Source organism: Haematobia irritans, chromosome 2, assembly GCF_050003625.1.
Source record: "Haematobia irritans isolate KBUSLIRL chromosome 2, ASM5000362v1, whole genome shotgun sequence".
Classification (NCBI taxonomy): Eukaryota; Metazoa; Arthropoda; class Insecta; order Diptera; family Muscidae; genus Haematobia; species Haematobia irritans.
The window spans coordinates 86,962,119-86,978,987 of NC_134398.1; the positions used below are offsets into that span (position 1 = coordinate 86,962,119).

Here is a 16,869-nt window from a genome sequence, read left to right on the forward strand (position 1 = left end):
AACGAACACTTAGTCCAACTGAACAACATGAAGAAAAGAAAAGCAAAAAATTATGATAAAAATAAATTAAAAAGCAATTTCATATCGCTATCTTACTCAGCAAAAAATGTTAAGAATATTGATTAGACTAGGAATATTTCCGTACTCTTGTGTCAATTCTTTGGTACTTCATCGTTTTCAGTAACTTCTTAAAAATATCAAGGCATCCAAATTTTTATCAGATAAACGAGAGCTTGTCATATTGTTGACGGACTTTTTATAATTGCTTTTTATTTTATGTGGGAAGAATTCCATTTCACATGAACTCATTGTTCAAAGGAGGACCTTATCGTCTACTTCGATTTTTGATGAAATTGCGCTTTTATAATATACATCATGTACACAGAAAAAAAAGTGTCTCTTAAATTTAAGCAGATTTTTACAATAATTTATTACAAGAATTTTCCAGAATTTTAGTTCATTTTTCGTATCTTCAACGAAAATTAACTACTCGAAATTTTACAAATTTTAAGTAGCAATCGTTTAGTTCAGGCCTACAAAATACGATGGAAATATTCTTAAGAATTTTCAAAACCGAAGGAGTACTACCAAAATGGTATCAACAAATTGGAAGGTCGTTATAATCGTTGTATCGCTCTTGAAGGGAACTATGTTGAATAATAAAAACGAATTTTGACAAAAAAATGTGTTTTTTTTGTTAGACCGGGGACTTATCAGCCAACCTGTTATGGTTAACATGGTCATGATTTGGCGCCAATGATTTTCTTCTTTACTTTTAGTTAATTTTTTCTTCTATGAGATTATGTAATTTCGTGAACTGCAATTAAAAAGTACAACAGGGCATTAAAATTTCCTGGTTTTAACAACGCTTTGTGGAAATCTCAAAATGTGGAACAAAATTTAGTTCAATTTTCGTGCGAGGTAGTTCATTCTTCCTATAATACAGTTCACTTTTTTTCGGTGTATAAAACTACTTATGCAATGTAAAATATTTTGTAAATAATAAGTACAATTTACTATAAAGAGTTTTTGTATGAGAAAATTGATAACTTGAAAATTGATAACAAGAAGTTTTTTTGCTAATTTTAAGTTAAACGTTTCATCGTTCTTGTACTGATATGCATTTAAGAGTATTGTTTTTAGAGTAAATTGTGGACAGATGCGATGAACTAATGCATAGTACAGAGATCTTCCTCGGCAAAGTGGAATGTGTTTAATGTAAAGATGATATTACTTGAATTTTGTTAGAAAGTGAGAGCATGCAATGCAATAATCAGAAATGGTAGCGAGTGATGGGGATGTTGTGTATATCTGAGCGTGGGTTGTTTTTATTTTTGTTCTTTCAGTGGTTTGTGTGTGTGTTTGTTATTTGTCTGGATGAGGTGTTGTTTTCAATGAAGGCACATGTGTTTTTGTTGTTGAAGGAATGTTTTGCTTTTGCTTGGTTTTGTTTGGCATGCTTCAGTTGTATAGTTGGCGTTGGCGTGGGCTGCTGCATCTTTTTAGCAGATAAGTAACAAGGGAATATAAAGGTAGGAATATTTTGGTTTTTTGAGACATATATTGGTGTTTCTTTATTAAACTTTTTAAATGAAAGTTATTAATATTTTAGCGATGAGATGTACGATGGCGAAATTATGATCGGTAGCTTAGAAAAAAAGTTATTAAGAATATTCAATATTTGGGAAAAAATGCTGAAATGGAAAGTATATTGTAATTGTTTTATCTAATTTAATTTTTATAATTCAATGTAAAAAATAAATATTCACTTTCAGAGTAACTCCAGATGAATTTGGAAATTTTCTTGTTACAGCTCAGCGTATAGTTTAATCATAAATTGGTAAGTATTCTTTTTAAAATGTGGTTTTCTTTAAAAGGAATATTTATTAATAGTTGCTAATTTTTTATTTTAAACCAGTTTAATGTTTTTCTTTGTTGTAAAAAAAATATTTAATTTCATATTTCCCAGATGGATTCGGGCAATTTGTTATATTTCTCCTCAGCGTATAATTTAAAGGTGGGTATTAAGTTCGAGTTTAGCCGCTAAAACGCCATTCTTTCACGATTAATTTTCTTTAATAATCCATTTTAAGGAATACAAACTTTGTGAAAATTTGCTTTGGGCTTTTCCCCATCAAGTTATAATAAAATTTGCAACAAATATGTATAATTTCATGCATTTTTCTTACTGATTTAGTTTTCACTTTAGCGATTTTAGCGGCTAAACTCGAACTTAATACTCACCTTAATAGAGAAAATTGGCTTTCTTTTTAATACATTTTTTAGTATTACTTTAATCAAATATTTTTGGAAACCAATTTAATATTTTTAATGTAAAAAACAAATATTTAATTTCAGAATAACAATGTAGAAACATTTTTATGAATGGACAAGCTTTCTTTAAAATTATTTATTATTATTATTTCTTTAATTCGATTTTTTGGAAACCAATTTAATGTTTTTATTTAATGTAAAAAATAAATATATAATTTCAGAGTAACCCCAACTGAATTTGGATAACTTTTTATATTTCCCCTCAGCGTACAATTTAATAGAGAATTGTTAAGTTTTATATTAAAATTTGATAAAATGATAAAATGCCCCTATATATGGTAAATTACAAGCTAATATAAAGAGCTAAAAAATTATATTTTATTATATGTTAATTTTTAGCAATTTTCAATATTCCTTCCATTTTTTCAGCAAGATATGTGAAAAATATACTTACGATGAATAAAAAACTAAGTATAAGTCAAAATGTCCAAACAGCGTGGCCGTAATTGTTTTTCACAAAAACCATTGTATTAAGAACTTCCATCATAAGTTTTTATAATAAAATACTTTTGCTTAAAGAAAGTTTACTTTTAATGTATGAAAATTTTCGTAATATCTAATTATACAATTATTTTTCGAGCTTTATGGACAGATATAGATTAAGGAACATGGTTAATAGAGCCATTGAAAAGAAAACGCCAGATACCAATCTATACACGCCTGGACTGTACATGTTTCGGTTCGGGCGAATGAACCTTTCCACAGCCTTTAGTATAGATCTGGCTGGGAGAGATAACTCAATTTTGGGCCCTTTATGCTAACTCCTTATGGAGAAAACATTTGGGAAATTTCCTCTTACAAATTGAATCATCTTTTCTCCCATTGTACATCATCTTTTCATATAACTTACGAGTCCCTTAATCTTATTTTTATTTCGTTTTGTTACATAGTAATGCAACAACACGAAATTTATTTTTAGAAAGCTAATTTGTTAGAATTCACCTAAGTGGTGAACAGTCGTAATAGTATAACGGTTTGTTGTTCATTTACTGCAGTTTATTTCATTTTGCAATAGAAATGGGTTCACTGTTTTTTCAGTGTATAATAAATTCTTACTCAAGGTGTACCATACATTTTTATTAACTCAATTTTGCGGGTATGAAATCTAAGGGCCATTTGCACTGAATGGAGACTCCAATTTATTAATAAATAATGCTAAAAAGTCACATTTTTTTAAAATTGGAAAACATTTAACAAATTGGAATTACTTTTTCGGGATCCCGAAAAATCCCGGGATTCAAAATAAAAAATCCCGGTATTCGGGATTAATCCCGCGATTCTCGGGACGGGATTTATCCCGCATGACAGCCCTAGTCCATACAGGGTATATTTTAGACAAAAAGGACACATTAAATACATATATAATTTAGTTATGTACCGGTACACATGGGCGAGTCTATAAATAATTACGAACTGATACGAATTTTTGCGCGATAATTAGAGAGCCATAAGTGCAATATGTGGTCGGTTTATATGGGGGCTAAGATTCGGCTTCTTTAAACTACAGACATTTTTTAGTGACCAATCTGGATTTATATCTAGGATCAATAAAATTAAATGGGATACAGATCTCATTTATCACATTTCCATTTCATTCGCGGTATTCTAATAAAGTTATTCACGTACAAACAAATACCATTTTAAAAATCCAAATTATAACAAAAAATGTCTTCTTAATTTCGAAAAATCGCTTTAAACCAAAGATGCTAAATCCTCAAAATAATTCGTAGCCTATATTTGAAAAGTTTTTATCTAAAATATAACGATTCAATATTTCAGTTAATTTAAGAACGATTTCTTGAAGTCGAAAATATGCTTCTTTAATTTAATTTGTGTCCTTAATTTAATGAAAATTTTTTTGAAACAAAGATTATAAACATTCTTTTAATTAAAATTTCATTAGTTTAAAGAAATGTGTCCTTAATATTTTGTAAATTGCGCATTTTAAAATTTAGGTTTCGTAATCTTTAATACCACGAAAATATTTTTTCAGTGTATAACTATAGACCGATATGGGTCAATTTTGTCATCGTTGGTCATGGCCATATATTAACACAACGTACCAAATTTTAACCGAATCGGATGAAATTTGCTCCTCCAAGGGTTCCGCAAGCCAAATCTGGGGGTCAGTTTATGTGGGTCTATAAGTGGTCCGATATGGCCCATTTGTAGTACCATCCGATATGGCCCATTTGTAGTACCATCCGACCTACATCAATAACAACTATTTGTGCCATTTTTCAAATTGATAGCTTGTTTCGTTCTGAAGTTAGCGTGATTTCAAAAGACGTACGGGCTTTGCTAGACCGTCTCAGAATTTGACGACGACCCAAAAGTGAAGAAAAAAGTTGTACACCAATATGAGATATATTGTGAAACTATATTCAAAATATGAAGTAAATATATATATTTATTTTATCTTAAATTGAGATCCGAGCTTTAATTTAAGTTATAATAAATATATCGATGCCCTCATTCCAGAGTACGCTAAGTCGACTCAGCATGTTTTGATGGAGTTCGCTGTTTTTTATTGGGATTGATGTGAATTGCATCCTGTCAAAAGTTCGAATTTATTGGACATTTCTATCAAAAGTTATGGTTAATATTGTACTTAGCCTGTGACTAATGTTTTAAAAAATGTCCAATCCAAAAAGAGCACAAAACTTTGTTCTGTCTAAAGTGGTCTAAGTTATTTTTAGCCATGTTGTATTATAACTATTTTGAGTTCGTACATACTAAAAGAAAAACTATAAAAAATTGATTTTTAGACCGAAAATAAGGGAATTTCTATCTTATACGGGTTTTGAGAAATTTCAAAAAACAAAACTTTGAACTTGTTTCCTATAAAATTCACTTTTTAGACTTAGCGCGCTTTGGAATGTAGACATCGATATATGTACTTCATATTTTTCATATCCTTCCAATTAATTTCAAATTGGTGTACACCTTTTTCTGTTGATCACTGTATATACTTTATGTGGTCTTAGAGCAATATTTCGATGTGTTACAAAAGGAATGACAAAGTATACAATTGAATTTACCCTCTAAATTCCCCCCTAATATACAAATATGTGTGTGCAGATCTGGCTTTTTGTTTAAGTCGGTTAGGGAGAGAGGAAATTAATTTAGCTTTAAACGTTTTTCTGGATTTTTCATGAGTTTTTTTAGCGAACCCACGACGTATGCAAGGCTGGCATGCTAAACATTGCACCACGGTGGCTAACCCTTTCTGCCAGAATAAGGTTTTCCACATATTTCCAATAATTCCCTCCGCAATTCTCGTGAGTCTGGAGAACTCCGACAAGAGAGCTCATATTTTTTTTTTAATTACGATCAGTCTTGAATTCTCAATATTCTCTTGGTAATTGAATCAATTAAAATTTTTATTGAATAGAGTAATTTGTTAATTAATGCCGGGGATTGATTTTGTCATTTCTGTCATTGAAGCAATTGTAATTAGTTTGGTGATAAAAGCAAAACAAAACAACATTGCATAGAGCAATAAATACCCTTTGACAAGGACATGTTCTTAGCGATTGCTGCCTGTCCATAATGAACATCCGATTATTGAGGTAATCAATTTGTGTTTCTCTGTATATACACGGTTGAAAAAGACTGTTTTTCATATGTTTGGCTATAAACATTATATGTTTGGAACACAAATTTTTAAACACAATATTTTTGAGTGCAAGCATATAATGTTCATAAACTAGCATAAAATGTTTGGGACATATATGTTAATATGTTAGAACATATTATGTTTGGGACATAAAATGTTTGTAAATATAATATGCTTGGATGCAAACATATATTAATTTAGAAATAGCCTATAAACATATATGTGTTTAGTAGCTTGGAGCGCTATTTAACAGGGAGCGATATTGAATTAAGTTGGTGGTTGTTGCTTGTTATTACAAAATTAACATTTTATTTTTCCTTGGGCAATTGATCAGCTACTTCTTTGATCCTTACAAACTGTGTGGTCCGCTGTTCGAATCCCCGTCCGGCAAAAGGTAAAATTAAAATAAAAAAAATCATAAAATTGAATAATTTCTTCTACAATGTTTGTATTACAGAAAAAGGAGCTAAGAACTAAAAAATCTCGTGGAAGTGAGAAAGATGTCGGGGAATATACAATTGGACAGAAACAAAATTTTGAGCATTCAGGTCGAAAACCTATGTTGTTAGCACCTATATTACCTGTTTATTTTCATAATTCATTATGATTGTAAATATATAAATAAATAAATAAAATTTTGAGCACAATATTGTTTGGGAGATTTTTTTAAGCATATAATATTTTTGGGTGCAAAAAGCTTCCAAACATATTATATGTTCACATAATAACATATTGTTTTTTGGAAGACAACATTATTGAATTTGGATGCAAAAATACAAAATGTTTGGAAGTTAGACTACCCAAACATATATTGTTTAGACCAATATGCTTTCAAACATTTTATATATTGGAAGAGATCAAACATATAAATGTTTGGGCAATACCCAAAAATGTATATGCTTGAAGCAAAATATGTTTGGGAGTATATGTTACAGAAGCGATTTTTAGTGAGCGTGTAGATTTTTTTTATTTTTTTTAGATTTTATTTTGTTTCTACATTATTTAACAATTCAAAATTTCTCAATATACAGTTGGGGTTAAATTATAACAAAATCTTTAGCATCTTAATGACAATAACATTAAAGTTGTCTCTCAAATACCCTACACTGTTAGAAAAATATGTTTTTCATATGTTCCGATATAAACAAAATGTGTTTCGGACACAATATTTAAACACAATATATTTAAGTGCAAACATGTAATGTTCCTACACTAACACTAAATGTTTGGGACATCTATATTAATATGTTGGAATATATTATGTTTGGGGCATGAATGTTTCATAAAAATCATATGTGTGAATGCAAACATATATAAATTTACAAATTTCAACTAAACATACATATGTTGTTATATTTTATTCAAAGCGACAGAGAGAGAGAGAGAGTATAGAGAAAGAAATAGAGATGGAAACCGGAAGAGTTGACGAAAGATATCAACATAACACAGCGAAAGAATCAAAAGAGAACAATTTCTGTGAAACCGCTTGTATGTTGTTTCGGAAAACTGTTTTATGATAAGGCCAAAAATTTGATATGCTTAAGTCTAAATATTATTTAATTTGAATAAAGAGAATAGACATTCGGAACCAAGAGAATATACATTTGAAAAACAAACAGCATATGTTTTCGCCTTGAGAGCAGCATTTTATGTATGTGTGGACATGTGTTTTGTTTATCATTTTGGCATTATGGGCACAATTTTTTTCTTGGTTCGTTAAAAGAAATCAGGGGTCTTCATAAAAATAACGAAAGGGCACTATACTCTTTTTAGAGTTGGGACAGTAAAATGAAATAAGGAGGAAGTAGTGAAAAATTACACAGTAAAATTTATAAAAGTAAAGTTTAGTTCCTCTTTATTAATAAGTAGTCCACGAGGAGTTGACGGACACCTTCAAATATAAAAAAATGGTCCTCGGTTCGATTCTCCGTGCAGGCGAAAGGTAAAATTTAAAAAAATTATAAAAGTGAATAATTTCTTCAACATTATTTGTATTACAGAAAATTACGAGTATGTTAGGCAATGAGCACAATCGTCTTTGGGAAAAATTCTTCCAAGCATATGACATTTTTGGGCTCAAAATGCTTCCAAACATATAATATGTTCACATAAAACAAACATATTAATGTTTCGGTAGTATCCAATAATATATGTGCTTCCTGCAAAATATGTTTGGAACATATGTTAAAGAAGCGATTTTTTTTGAGGGTGTAGTTTGCTATTTTGCTGTTAAATAATCTAGTCTATATATTTGATTTATATTACACTATTAAAATTCCTCTCCGATTATATGTGTTCTATACATAAGAGCACTACGCACATAGTTATACAACCTCTCCCATCCATTACCAAAATTACCATTTAGAATAGTTTTTAACTCATTTTCATTAAAATATGTACCGCCCAAATACCTCACCCTGAATTCTCGTAACATTGGGCATTTGGCTATGAAATGTTGCAAATCTTCAACTTCTCTTTTGTTGCAGATGGTACATTCGTGTCCTTCAACTCCAAATTTGTTTCCATTCAACTGAAGTACATCAGCCCTTGTTTTCATTATGATTGAAATTTTTCCATTGTATTGTATATAGCAATCAAAGACTTTTCATTAAGTTGCTTTAATTTTAAACCAATAATATTAATTGGAATTTCCTTTTTTATTGAAATCCTCATGAAGAAATCATTTGTACCAAAATAATTTTCCATCTCTGATTCGCTGATTTCTCCGCCCCGAGATGAGATGTCGACAATAAATGGGTACAGCATTTAAGAATTTCTTCATTGGACTTATTTCAAAGGATGAATATGAATACGAAGCAATGTACGAACATACACATCATGTGTATGTGTGTGTGTTTGTTGTAAAGTGTTTGGTGCACTTGTTGAAAGTTGGTTGCAAATATATGCCCCTGAATGAATGCAGATCTCACTCCTCAACCAACCTGATTACGGATGTCGAATGGGGTGTGGAAACAATCTGGGGTTTACATCTACAATCAACGCAATTTAATGTTAATTTTTAAATTTCGAGATGGCTTGATACGAGTGCCTCAAGTACTCGGCACGAGGCACACAGTGTTTGCTTTGCCTTGCTGTCTCTGTCATCATCCTGAAGACAATATCATGGCATTAAATCCATACTCATTCTTGTTTGTTTTCGATTCCATTTGCAGATGCCTCCAATTACTTTGACACCCAGGGACCGAACTTCTCACATGAGCCACCAAGTCGCATTGAGTTCACCAACACTGCGGGCAACATTGCAGATTGCATAGCACATGGTAACCCACCACCCAATGTCGAGTGGTTAGACAAGGAAAACAATCCTATCACTTCCATCTCAAAGGTAAGACAATTCCCATAATCATCATCAACGTAACCATAAGCATCACCACCTCCACTTGAGGCTACATCGATGCAGCTAAACTACGTTTCATATCATCATCATCATCATCACCCATCAGGTATTACACCAACACAGAAGGGGGCCATTAACTCGAAAGTAATTTTGTAGTTTGAATTTAAAACATTGCCGTGTGCGTTTCATGTACGGATGACAGGAGATAAGGAGCAATATGTGGGTGCTGGGTATTTATTGCACAACAAATTACCATTTACTCATCCCCCACTACCACAGATGTGAACAGGCCCATACAAGATGGCGGCGAAACCATTACTACGTCGCCAGTGTCTTTGAGAGACAATCAACGATATTCCTCAAAGGAATCCAATTTCAATGTTTCCATTCGAAGTTCCTCCAACGAGACAACCATTAGGAATCTAGGATTGAATTATTTCATGAGCATTAATGGTAGCTTACTGTGTGGTGTCCTTTTCCGAAAATTGAAAAGATCCTTGGTGACAAATGGTGATAAAAATCGAACGCCCTTATCTACCATATCTCTCGAAAGGCGAAAATGTCTTTTATTGTGCTATTAAATATCGATTGAATATTTATTTGTTTGTTATTGGGTGTGGTAAAGAGAAATCTACTATTATTCCAATAGAGGGCGTTATTTGTCTGTACCTTGCATTAATAAGTCCCTTTGGGTTTCCTTGGAAGGTGTGAAAAAACTTACATTTCGTCTTTTATCGAAAAGTGTTTCTGAGATTTTTGTGATTGGTTGTGTGAGCTTGCGTCAGAAAAAACTCTAGCAGTGTTGCCAATATTTTTTGACTCTTTTCCCCAATTTAAATCAAAATTCCTCACAAAAAAAAAACCAATAAATTATTGACAAGACAAAACCAAATAAAGGAATAGACTCTGTTGTAGAAAATCAGTAACGATTTACAATTTCGATTTTACGATTTCGTATTTATGAATCAAAATTGACTTCCAAATACTCAAGTAATAAAATTGCATGGTATATCAATATGAAGGTTAACCATCTTCACCATTTCTACATATATGGGATATATTGCGCAAATCAGTGGGTACATTGATGAGGAAGCAGCATTTAGGATCGAGTCCTCACGAAATGATTTCACAATTGTAGAAAATTGTCTTAACCAAGCTGAGTAAAATTATAAATTAAAGCTTGAGCCTGCAGATTAACGCCCATATGCAAAACAATTTATTGACAGTTTATCGAATGAATTTATATGACAAAAGCAGGCTTGAAGTATTCTGTAACTTTATTGCATATGGGGGTAAATATCTATAGTCTCATTAGTGATTGATCCGTATGCATAGAAGAGTCTATATAAACCGATTTTTGGTTCATATAAGTCTATAATTATATATGGGGCGTATATATAATTATGGAAGCAAAGGTCGTTTCTCATTTGCTTTTCGCTGTAAGGAAGTTTATTTGGAAGAAAAGTATATAGTTTTTATGATAAACGTTTATTCTTTTCCAGGATGTAAAAACAATTTCATAAAGACTAACTCAAACAAGTAAGGAAAGCCTAAAGTCGGGCGGGGCCGACTATATTATACCCTGCACCACTTTGTAGATCTAAATTTTCGATACCATATCACATCCGTCAAATGTGGTAGGTGCTATATATAAAGGTTTGTCCCAAATACATACATTTAAATGTCACTCGATTTTGACAGAATTTGATAGACTTTTACAAAATCTATAGACTCAAAATTTAAGTTGGCTAATGCACTAGGGTGGAACACAATTTTAGTAAAAAAATCTGAAGCAATTTTAAGAAAACTTCACAAAATTTTATTTATGATTTATCGCTCGATATATATGTATTAGAAGTTTAGGAAAATTAGAGTCATTTTTACAACTTTTCGACTAAGCAGTGGCGATTTAAAAAGGAAAATGTTGGTATATTGACAATTTTTGTCGAAATCAGAAAAACATATATATGGGAGCTATATCTAAATCTGAACAGATTTCAATCAAATTTGGCACACATGACTATATTACTAAATGTACGCCTAGTGCAAAATTCCAACCAAATTGGGTCAAAACTCTGGCTTCTGGGGCCATATAAGTCCATATCGGGCAAAAAATATATATGGAAGCTATATCTAAATCTGAACCGATTTCAATCAAATTTGCCACACATGACTATACTACCAATTGTACTCCTTGTGCAAAATTTCAAGCTAATCGGCACAAAACTCTGGCTTCTGGGTCCATATAAGTGCATATCGGGCGAAAGATATATATGGGAGCTATATCTAAATCTAAATCGATTTCAACCAAATTTGGCACGCATAGCTACAATACTAAATCTACTCCCTGTGCAAAATTTCAACCAAATTGGGCCAAAACTCTGGCTTTTACGACCATATTAGTCCATATCGGGCGAAAGATATATATGGGAGCTATATCTAAATCTGAACCGATTTCAATCAAATTTTGCACACTTGACTATACTACTAATTGTACTCCTAGTGCAAAATTTCAACCAAATTCGGCCAAAAATCTGGCTTCTTGGGCCATATAAGTCCATATCGGACGAAAGATATATATGGGAGCTATATCTAAATCTGAACCGATTTCAATCAAATTTTGCTCACTTGACTATACGACTAAGTGTTATGTTTGTACAAAATTTCAAACAAATCGGTATAAAACTCTGGCTGCTGCGTCCATATTAGTGCATATCGGGCGAAAGATATATATGGGAGCTATATCTAAATCTGAACCTATTTCTTCCAAAATCAATAGGGTTCTATTCTGACCCAAATTAGAAACATGTGCCAAATTTGAAGGCGATTGGACTTAAATTGCGACCTAGACTTTGATCACAAAAATGTGTTCACAGACAGACGGACGGACGGACGGACAGACGGACATGGTTATATCGACTCAGGGACCCACCCTGAGCATTATTGCCAAAGACACCATGTGTCTATCTCGTTTCCTTCTGGGTGTTACAAACATATGCACTAACTTATAATACCCTGTTCCACAGTGTGGCGCAGGGTATAAAAAGAATGTAATCTATTCCAGATGTATTACACTGAATCGATTTCGAAAAATTCCAAAAACCCCCAGCCACCAACCCAAAATGTGGATCCCATCCATCAAAATATTTTGGGAAAAATTCCCAATGCTGGGAACACTGGACACTAGCAAATAGAAAATACGCCACATTCTGCAGTCTACAGCAAAGCAGGTGGCTTAAGATTTGAATTACGTTTAGCGGTCAATCACGCGTTCCGGTAATTTCGGTGCAACGAATGCACCACGCACTGGAAGACTAAATGTCAACACAATCATGGAGATTGTCGCATCCACTCGTCACAGTTTCTATTGCCCAAAAACTAAAAATTGCACCAAAAACCCTTTGAAACCATTTTCGTGTTCAAAAAGTTGTAACAGGTTGGGTGATAAATCCCCGGTCTAACACATAGATGGCGTCGCTAGTATTAAATGCATATTATTCAAATGATTCGTGTCAAAATTTGACGTCTGTAAGTCAATTAGTTTGTGAGATAGAGCGTCTTTTGTGAAGCAACTTTTGTTATTGTGAAAAAAATAGAAAAAAAAGGAATTTCGTGTTTTGATAAAATACTGTTTTCTGAAGGGGAAAAATAAGGTGGAAGCAAAAACTTGGCTTGGTAATGAGTTTCCGGACTCTACCCCAGAAAAATCAACAATAATTGATTGGTACCAAAAACAACAACGTGTTGATGATTCTGAGCGGTGTTTGCAGCTGTTAACTCGTAATACACCCGAGTTTTTCCGTCAATATATAACAATGGATGAAACATGGCTCCATCACTACACTCCTGAGTCCAATCGACAGTCGGCTGAGTGGACAGCGACCGGTGAACCGTCTCCGAAGCGTGGAAAGACTCAAAAGTCCGCTGGCAAAGTAATAGCCTCTGTTTTTTGGGATGCGCATGGAATAATTTTTATCGATTATCTTGAGAAGGGAAAAACCATTAACAGTGACTAGTGAATGGCGTTATTGGAGCGTTTGAAGGTCGAAATCATGGCAAAACGGCCCCAGGTGAAGAAGAGAAAAGTGTTGTTCCACCAAGACAACGCATCGTGCCACAAGTCATTGATAACGATGTCAAAAATTCATGAATTGGGCTTCGAATTGCTTCCCCACCCACCGAAAGGTACATTTGTGACGCACGGTGAAACAAATCAATCAATTACAAGGCTGACTGTCTTTCCAACGGTATCTAGCGTAGCATGTTCGAATTTATACAACACGAGTTAGAAATAAATAGCGCCATCTTTTGGGAAAATAACGAATTGCATCTTGAATTTATATCATAATGGGTCAGGGATTTTTAACAATCGTCAATATATCGACATTGTGCCAATATATTAGTTTAGGTTAGGTTAGGTGGCAGCCCGATGTATCAAGCTCACTTAGACTATTCAGTCCATTGTGATACCACATTGGTGAACTTCTCTCTTATCACTGAATGCTGCCCGATTCCATGTTAAGCTCAATGACAAGGGACCTCCTTTTTATAGCCGAGTCCGAACGGCGTTCCACATTGCAGTGAAACCACTTAGAGAAGCTTTGAAACCCTCAGAAATGTCACCAGCATTACTGAGGTGGGATAATCCACCGCTGAAAAACTTTTTGGTGTTCGGTCGAAACAGGAATCGAACCCACGACCTTGTGAATGCAAGGCGGACATGCTAACCATTGCACCACGGTGGCTCCCGTGCCAATATATTACAATCACCCGTAAATGAAAGTAAAATTCCTGCACGCAGAGAAGGAATATGATCACCTCAAACATGTTTCAAGAGCAAAATGTTATTTTTGTATGGTGACCATGTAACATGTTTGTCACTAAAATGTTATTTTCTCGCCAAATATAACCTGCTTGTCGAAATCAGATACATGATTTCCGAGAAAATAACATGGTTGCGAAAACCATGTTCATGGTCACCACCCAAAAATAACATTTTGCTCTTAAAACATGTTTGAGGTGATCATATTCGTCCTCTGGGTGTGTTATTATTATTGTTGTTGATGTCAAATTTGAAAATTTAGAATTCTGTATATCAACAATGCTTTGATATAGTATTTGCAAAATCCTTTTTTTCGATTTTCTAAAAAAGGATGGGGAAACGTGAAATTGACAAATCCAGGAACTATGTTAGCGATGAAAATGACAAATCATCCTTAAAAATATACACAGAAAAAGTACATTATTAAACTAATGCTAAAATTAACTTACGTTCATGGCAAACAATTTATTTTATTTGAGTTTATTTTCAAGAATTTTTCCCCAATGGAGTTTTCTTTATTTCAAGCATTTATCAAAAAAAAAAAAAAATAATGAAAAGGAAAAACTTCGGAAATAATAATTCCTTCTTCCTATAACACAGTTCACTTTTTTCTTTGTATAAAATTTAGATTTCCTTCAGAAAGAGAGTGGTAGTTTCTGAGGTACCGCAATCGCAATTTGAACACCTTTATGTATATACTTACAAAATGAGGGCTTTTAAAGCTTGTCCAAAAGAACTTCGTAGGCTGTGAAAAGAAATTGATAGGAAATCTCTGTATGTGCATAAAACGCAATGTTTAGAAATGGACCAAATTCTTGAAGGCTAACAAAAATTTTAATTTTGACTCCAATTATAATACCGAAACATCGAAGAAGTGAAATCGCATTGATATTTTTGCACTATTCAAATAATGAAATATAATTTCTCCCTGTTTTTAAGGTACGACACATCCTAGCCAATGGGTCACTGTACTTTCCGCCCTTCGAAGCAGACGAATTCCGTCAAGATGTTCACTGGTCAATATACCGGTGTGTTGCCACAAATGCAGTAGGATCGATTGTTTCTCGTGATGTCATTGTTAAGGCTGGTAAGTATTCGACTATGTATCCTTAGATCCTTATCGGAGTGTCCCTTTTCTCTCGGCCCAGTTGTAAATCAGCGATACGAACCAGAGGTACAAAATCCAGGCGGATTCATTGGCAGCAATGTCTTAATAAAATGTAATATACCATCATTTGTGAAGGAGTATGTGACGGTAACGTCCTGGCTGCAAGAGCCCAACTTTAACATCTATCCCTCACTCGAGGGAGGTAAGTCGTGCACTCGGCCATGTCATCAAATGTGATGTTACCCAAAAGGCAAACACATCACATTTTATGGGCTGCACTTGAATGACCTTAAATTAATAGAAATCCCCATTTGTCCCACTTTATAATCCACAAAAGATGGCAAAAATCATATGCTTCCAACCGGGGAGCTGCTGGTCTATAACATTACACGCACGGATGCACTTAAAATTTATCGCTGCCGTACACATCACAAATTGACGCAAGATTCGGTTGTGAGCAGCAATGTTGGCAAAATTCAATTGACCGGTAAGATATTTGACGTTGTTTTTGTTGTTGTTGGTTTTTTGTTTCCTCCAGCCATGCCTGAAATCCTCGGCCGTCTTGCCTGGTTCGAACAGAGGCAGGCAAACGTTTCAAAGGACATCGGCATAAGGCTGAAATTCTCGCACGTAATTACATTCTAAAGCTTTCATTTATATACATACTCATATATTTGTATGTGTGTGTTTTTTGTGTTTCTCTCTTCTCTTTCGGTTGCCTACAATGCTGTTTTTATACAAAGAAATGCGGGAACTGGTGCCCCCGATAATGAACGAAAAAGTTGTCAGCATCACAGCTAGGATGGGCGATCCTGTGGTGGTTCCATGTGTAGCATATGCAAATCCAAAGCCTGTATATCGGTGAGTATCGTTTACTTAACCTCCACCTCCCGTCCCTCCCGTCCTTCTTGTTGTTCTTGTAGTTATTGCAGTGTCATTCGTTCATTTTATATCAGTTCCGAGGAGTTTTTGTTTGCCTGGTCTCGAACCTTTAAATCGCTTCCGCTGGCTGTGCAATGTTTATTAATGGGACAGCAGTGTGTTCTTAAATGCCAGGGCAAATGGAATAACGGCCTCACAGGAAAATTACATTCATCCAATACACACACACATGGAAGATGGAATGTTGCCTTTAGGTTGCTGTACACACACCACTAACCAAACAAACACAACAACAGCAACAACACATGCATGTGTACACATGTGTGGGTATAAAGGCATGTGAGCTTTCTGTGTTGGATTTCATTTTGTTTTTTTTTTTTTTTTTTTTTTTGGATGGGATCAACTTTAGATATGGATCAGGCTGGGATACAATCTGTCAATTCAATTTTCAATATCGTTTACAGAATATCTTGAGAGTTGTTACATTTTCCCCCATCCTTTCCTGTGTGAAATTGCCATCAGGCATACTCTTCCATTTGTGTCATCCATTGCCATCGCATCCTTTGGACAACGCACAAAGAAATACCAAAAAAAGAAACAGAAAATTGATGGAGATAAAGTAAACCTTCGATCCAATTACCTCATGCATATCTCGCACACGAATGCTATTACCCAAATTTTATGGAAAAACTTAACTCAGTTCAATTCAATGGCTCCAAGTTGACCAAATTATCTGGAGGAGATAT

General features: G+C 33.7%; 1 protein-coding gene and 1 long non-coding RNA gene across 2 annotated transcripts in view; both read left to right on the forward strand.

Annotated features, from left to right (window-relative positions):
* LOC142225701 (cell adhesion molecule Dscam2-like) overlaps nucleotides 1-16,869 on the forward strand; it is a 288,289-nt gene that overhangs the window by 81,964 nt on the left and 189,456 nt on the right. Inside the window, 5 exon segments of the mRNA XM_075295544.1 lie at nucleotides 9,127-9,299; nucleotides 15,073-15,220; nucleotides 15,282-15,443; nucleotides 15,579-15,728; nucleotides 15,985-16,102. Of these exon segments, the coding sequence (XP_075151659.1) occupies nucleotides 9,127-9,299; nucleotides 15,073-15,220; nucleotides 15,282-15,443; nucleotides 15,579-15,728; nucleotides 15,985-16,102 (751 nt within the window).
* LOC142225619 (uncharacterized) lies at nucleotides 1,411-1,840 on the forward strand. The gene is made up of 3 exons (XR_012719343.1): nucleotides 1,411-1,532; nucleotides 1,613-1,706; nucleotides 1,776-1,840. It is a non-coding gene; the product is annotated as an uncharacterized LOC142225619 (long non-coding RNA).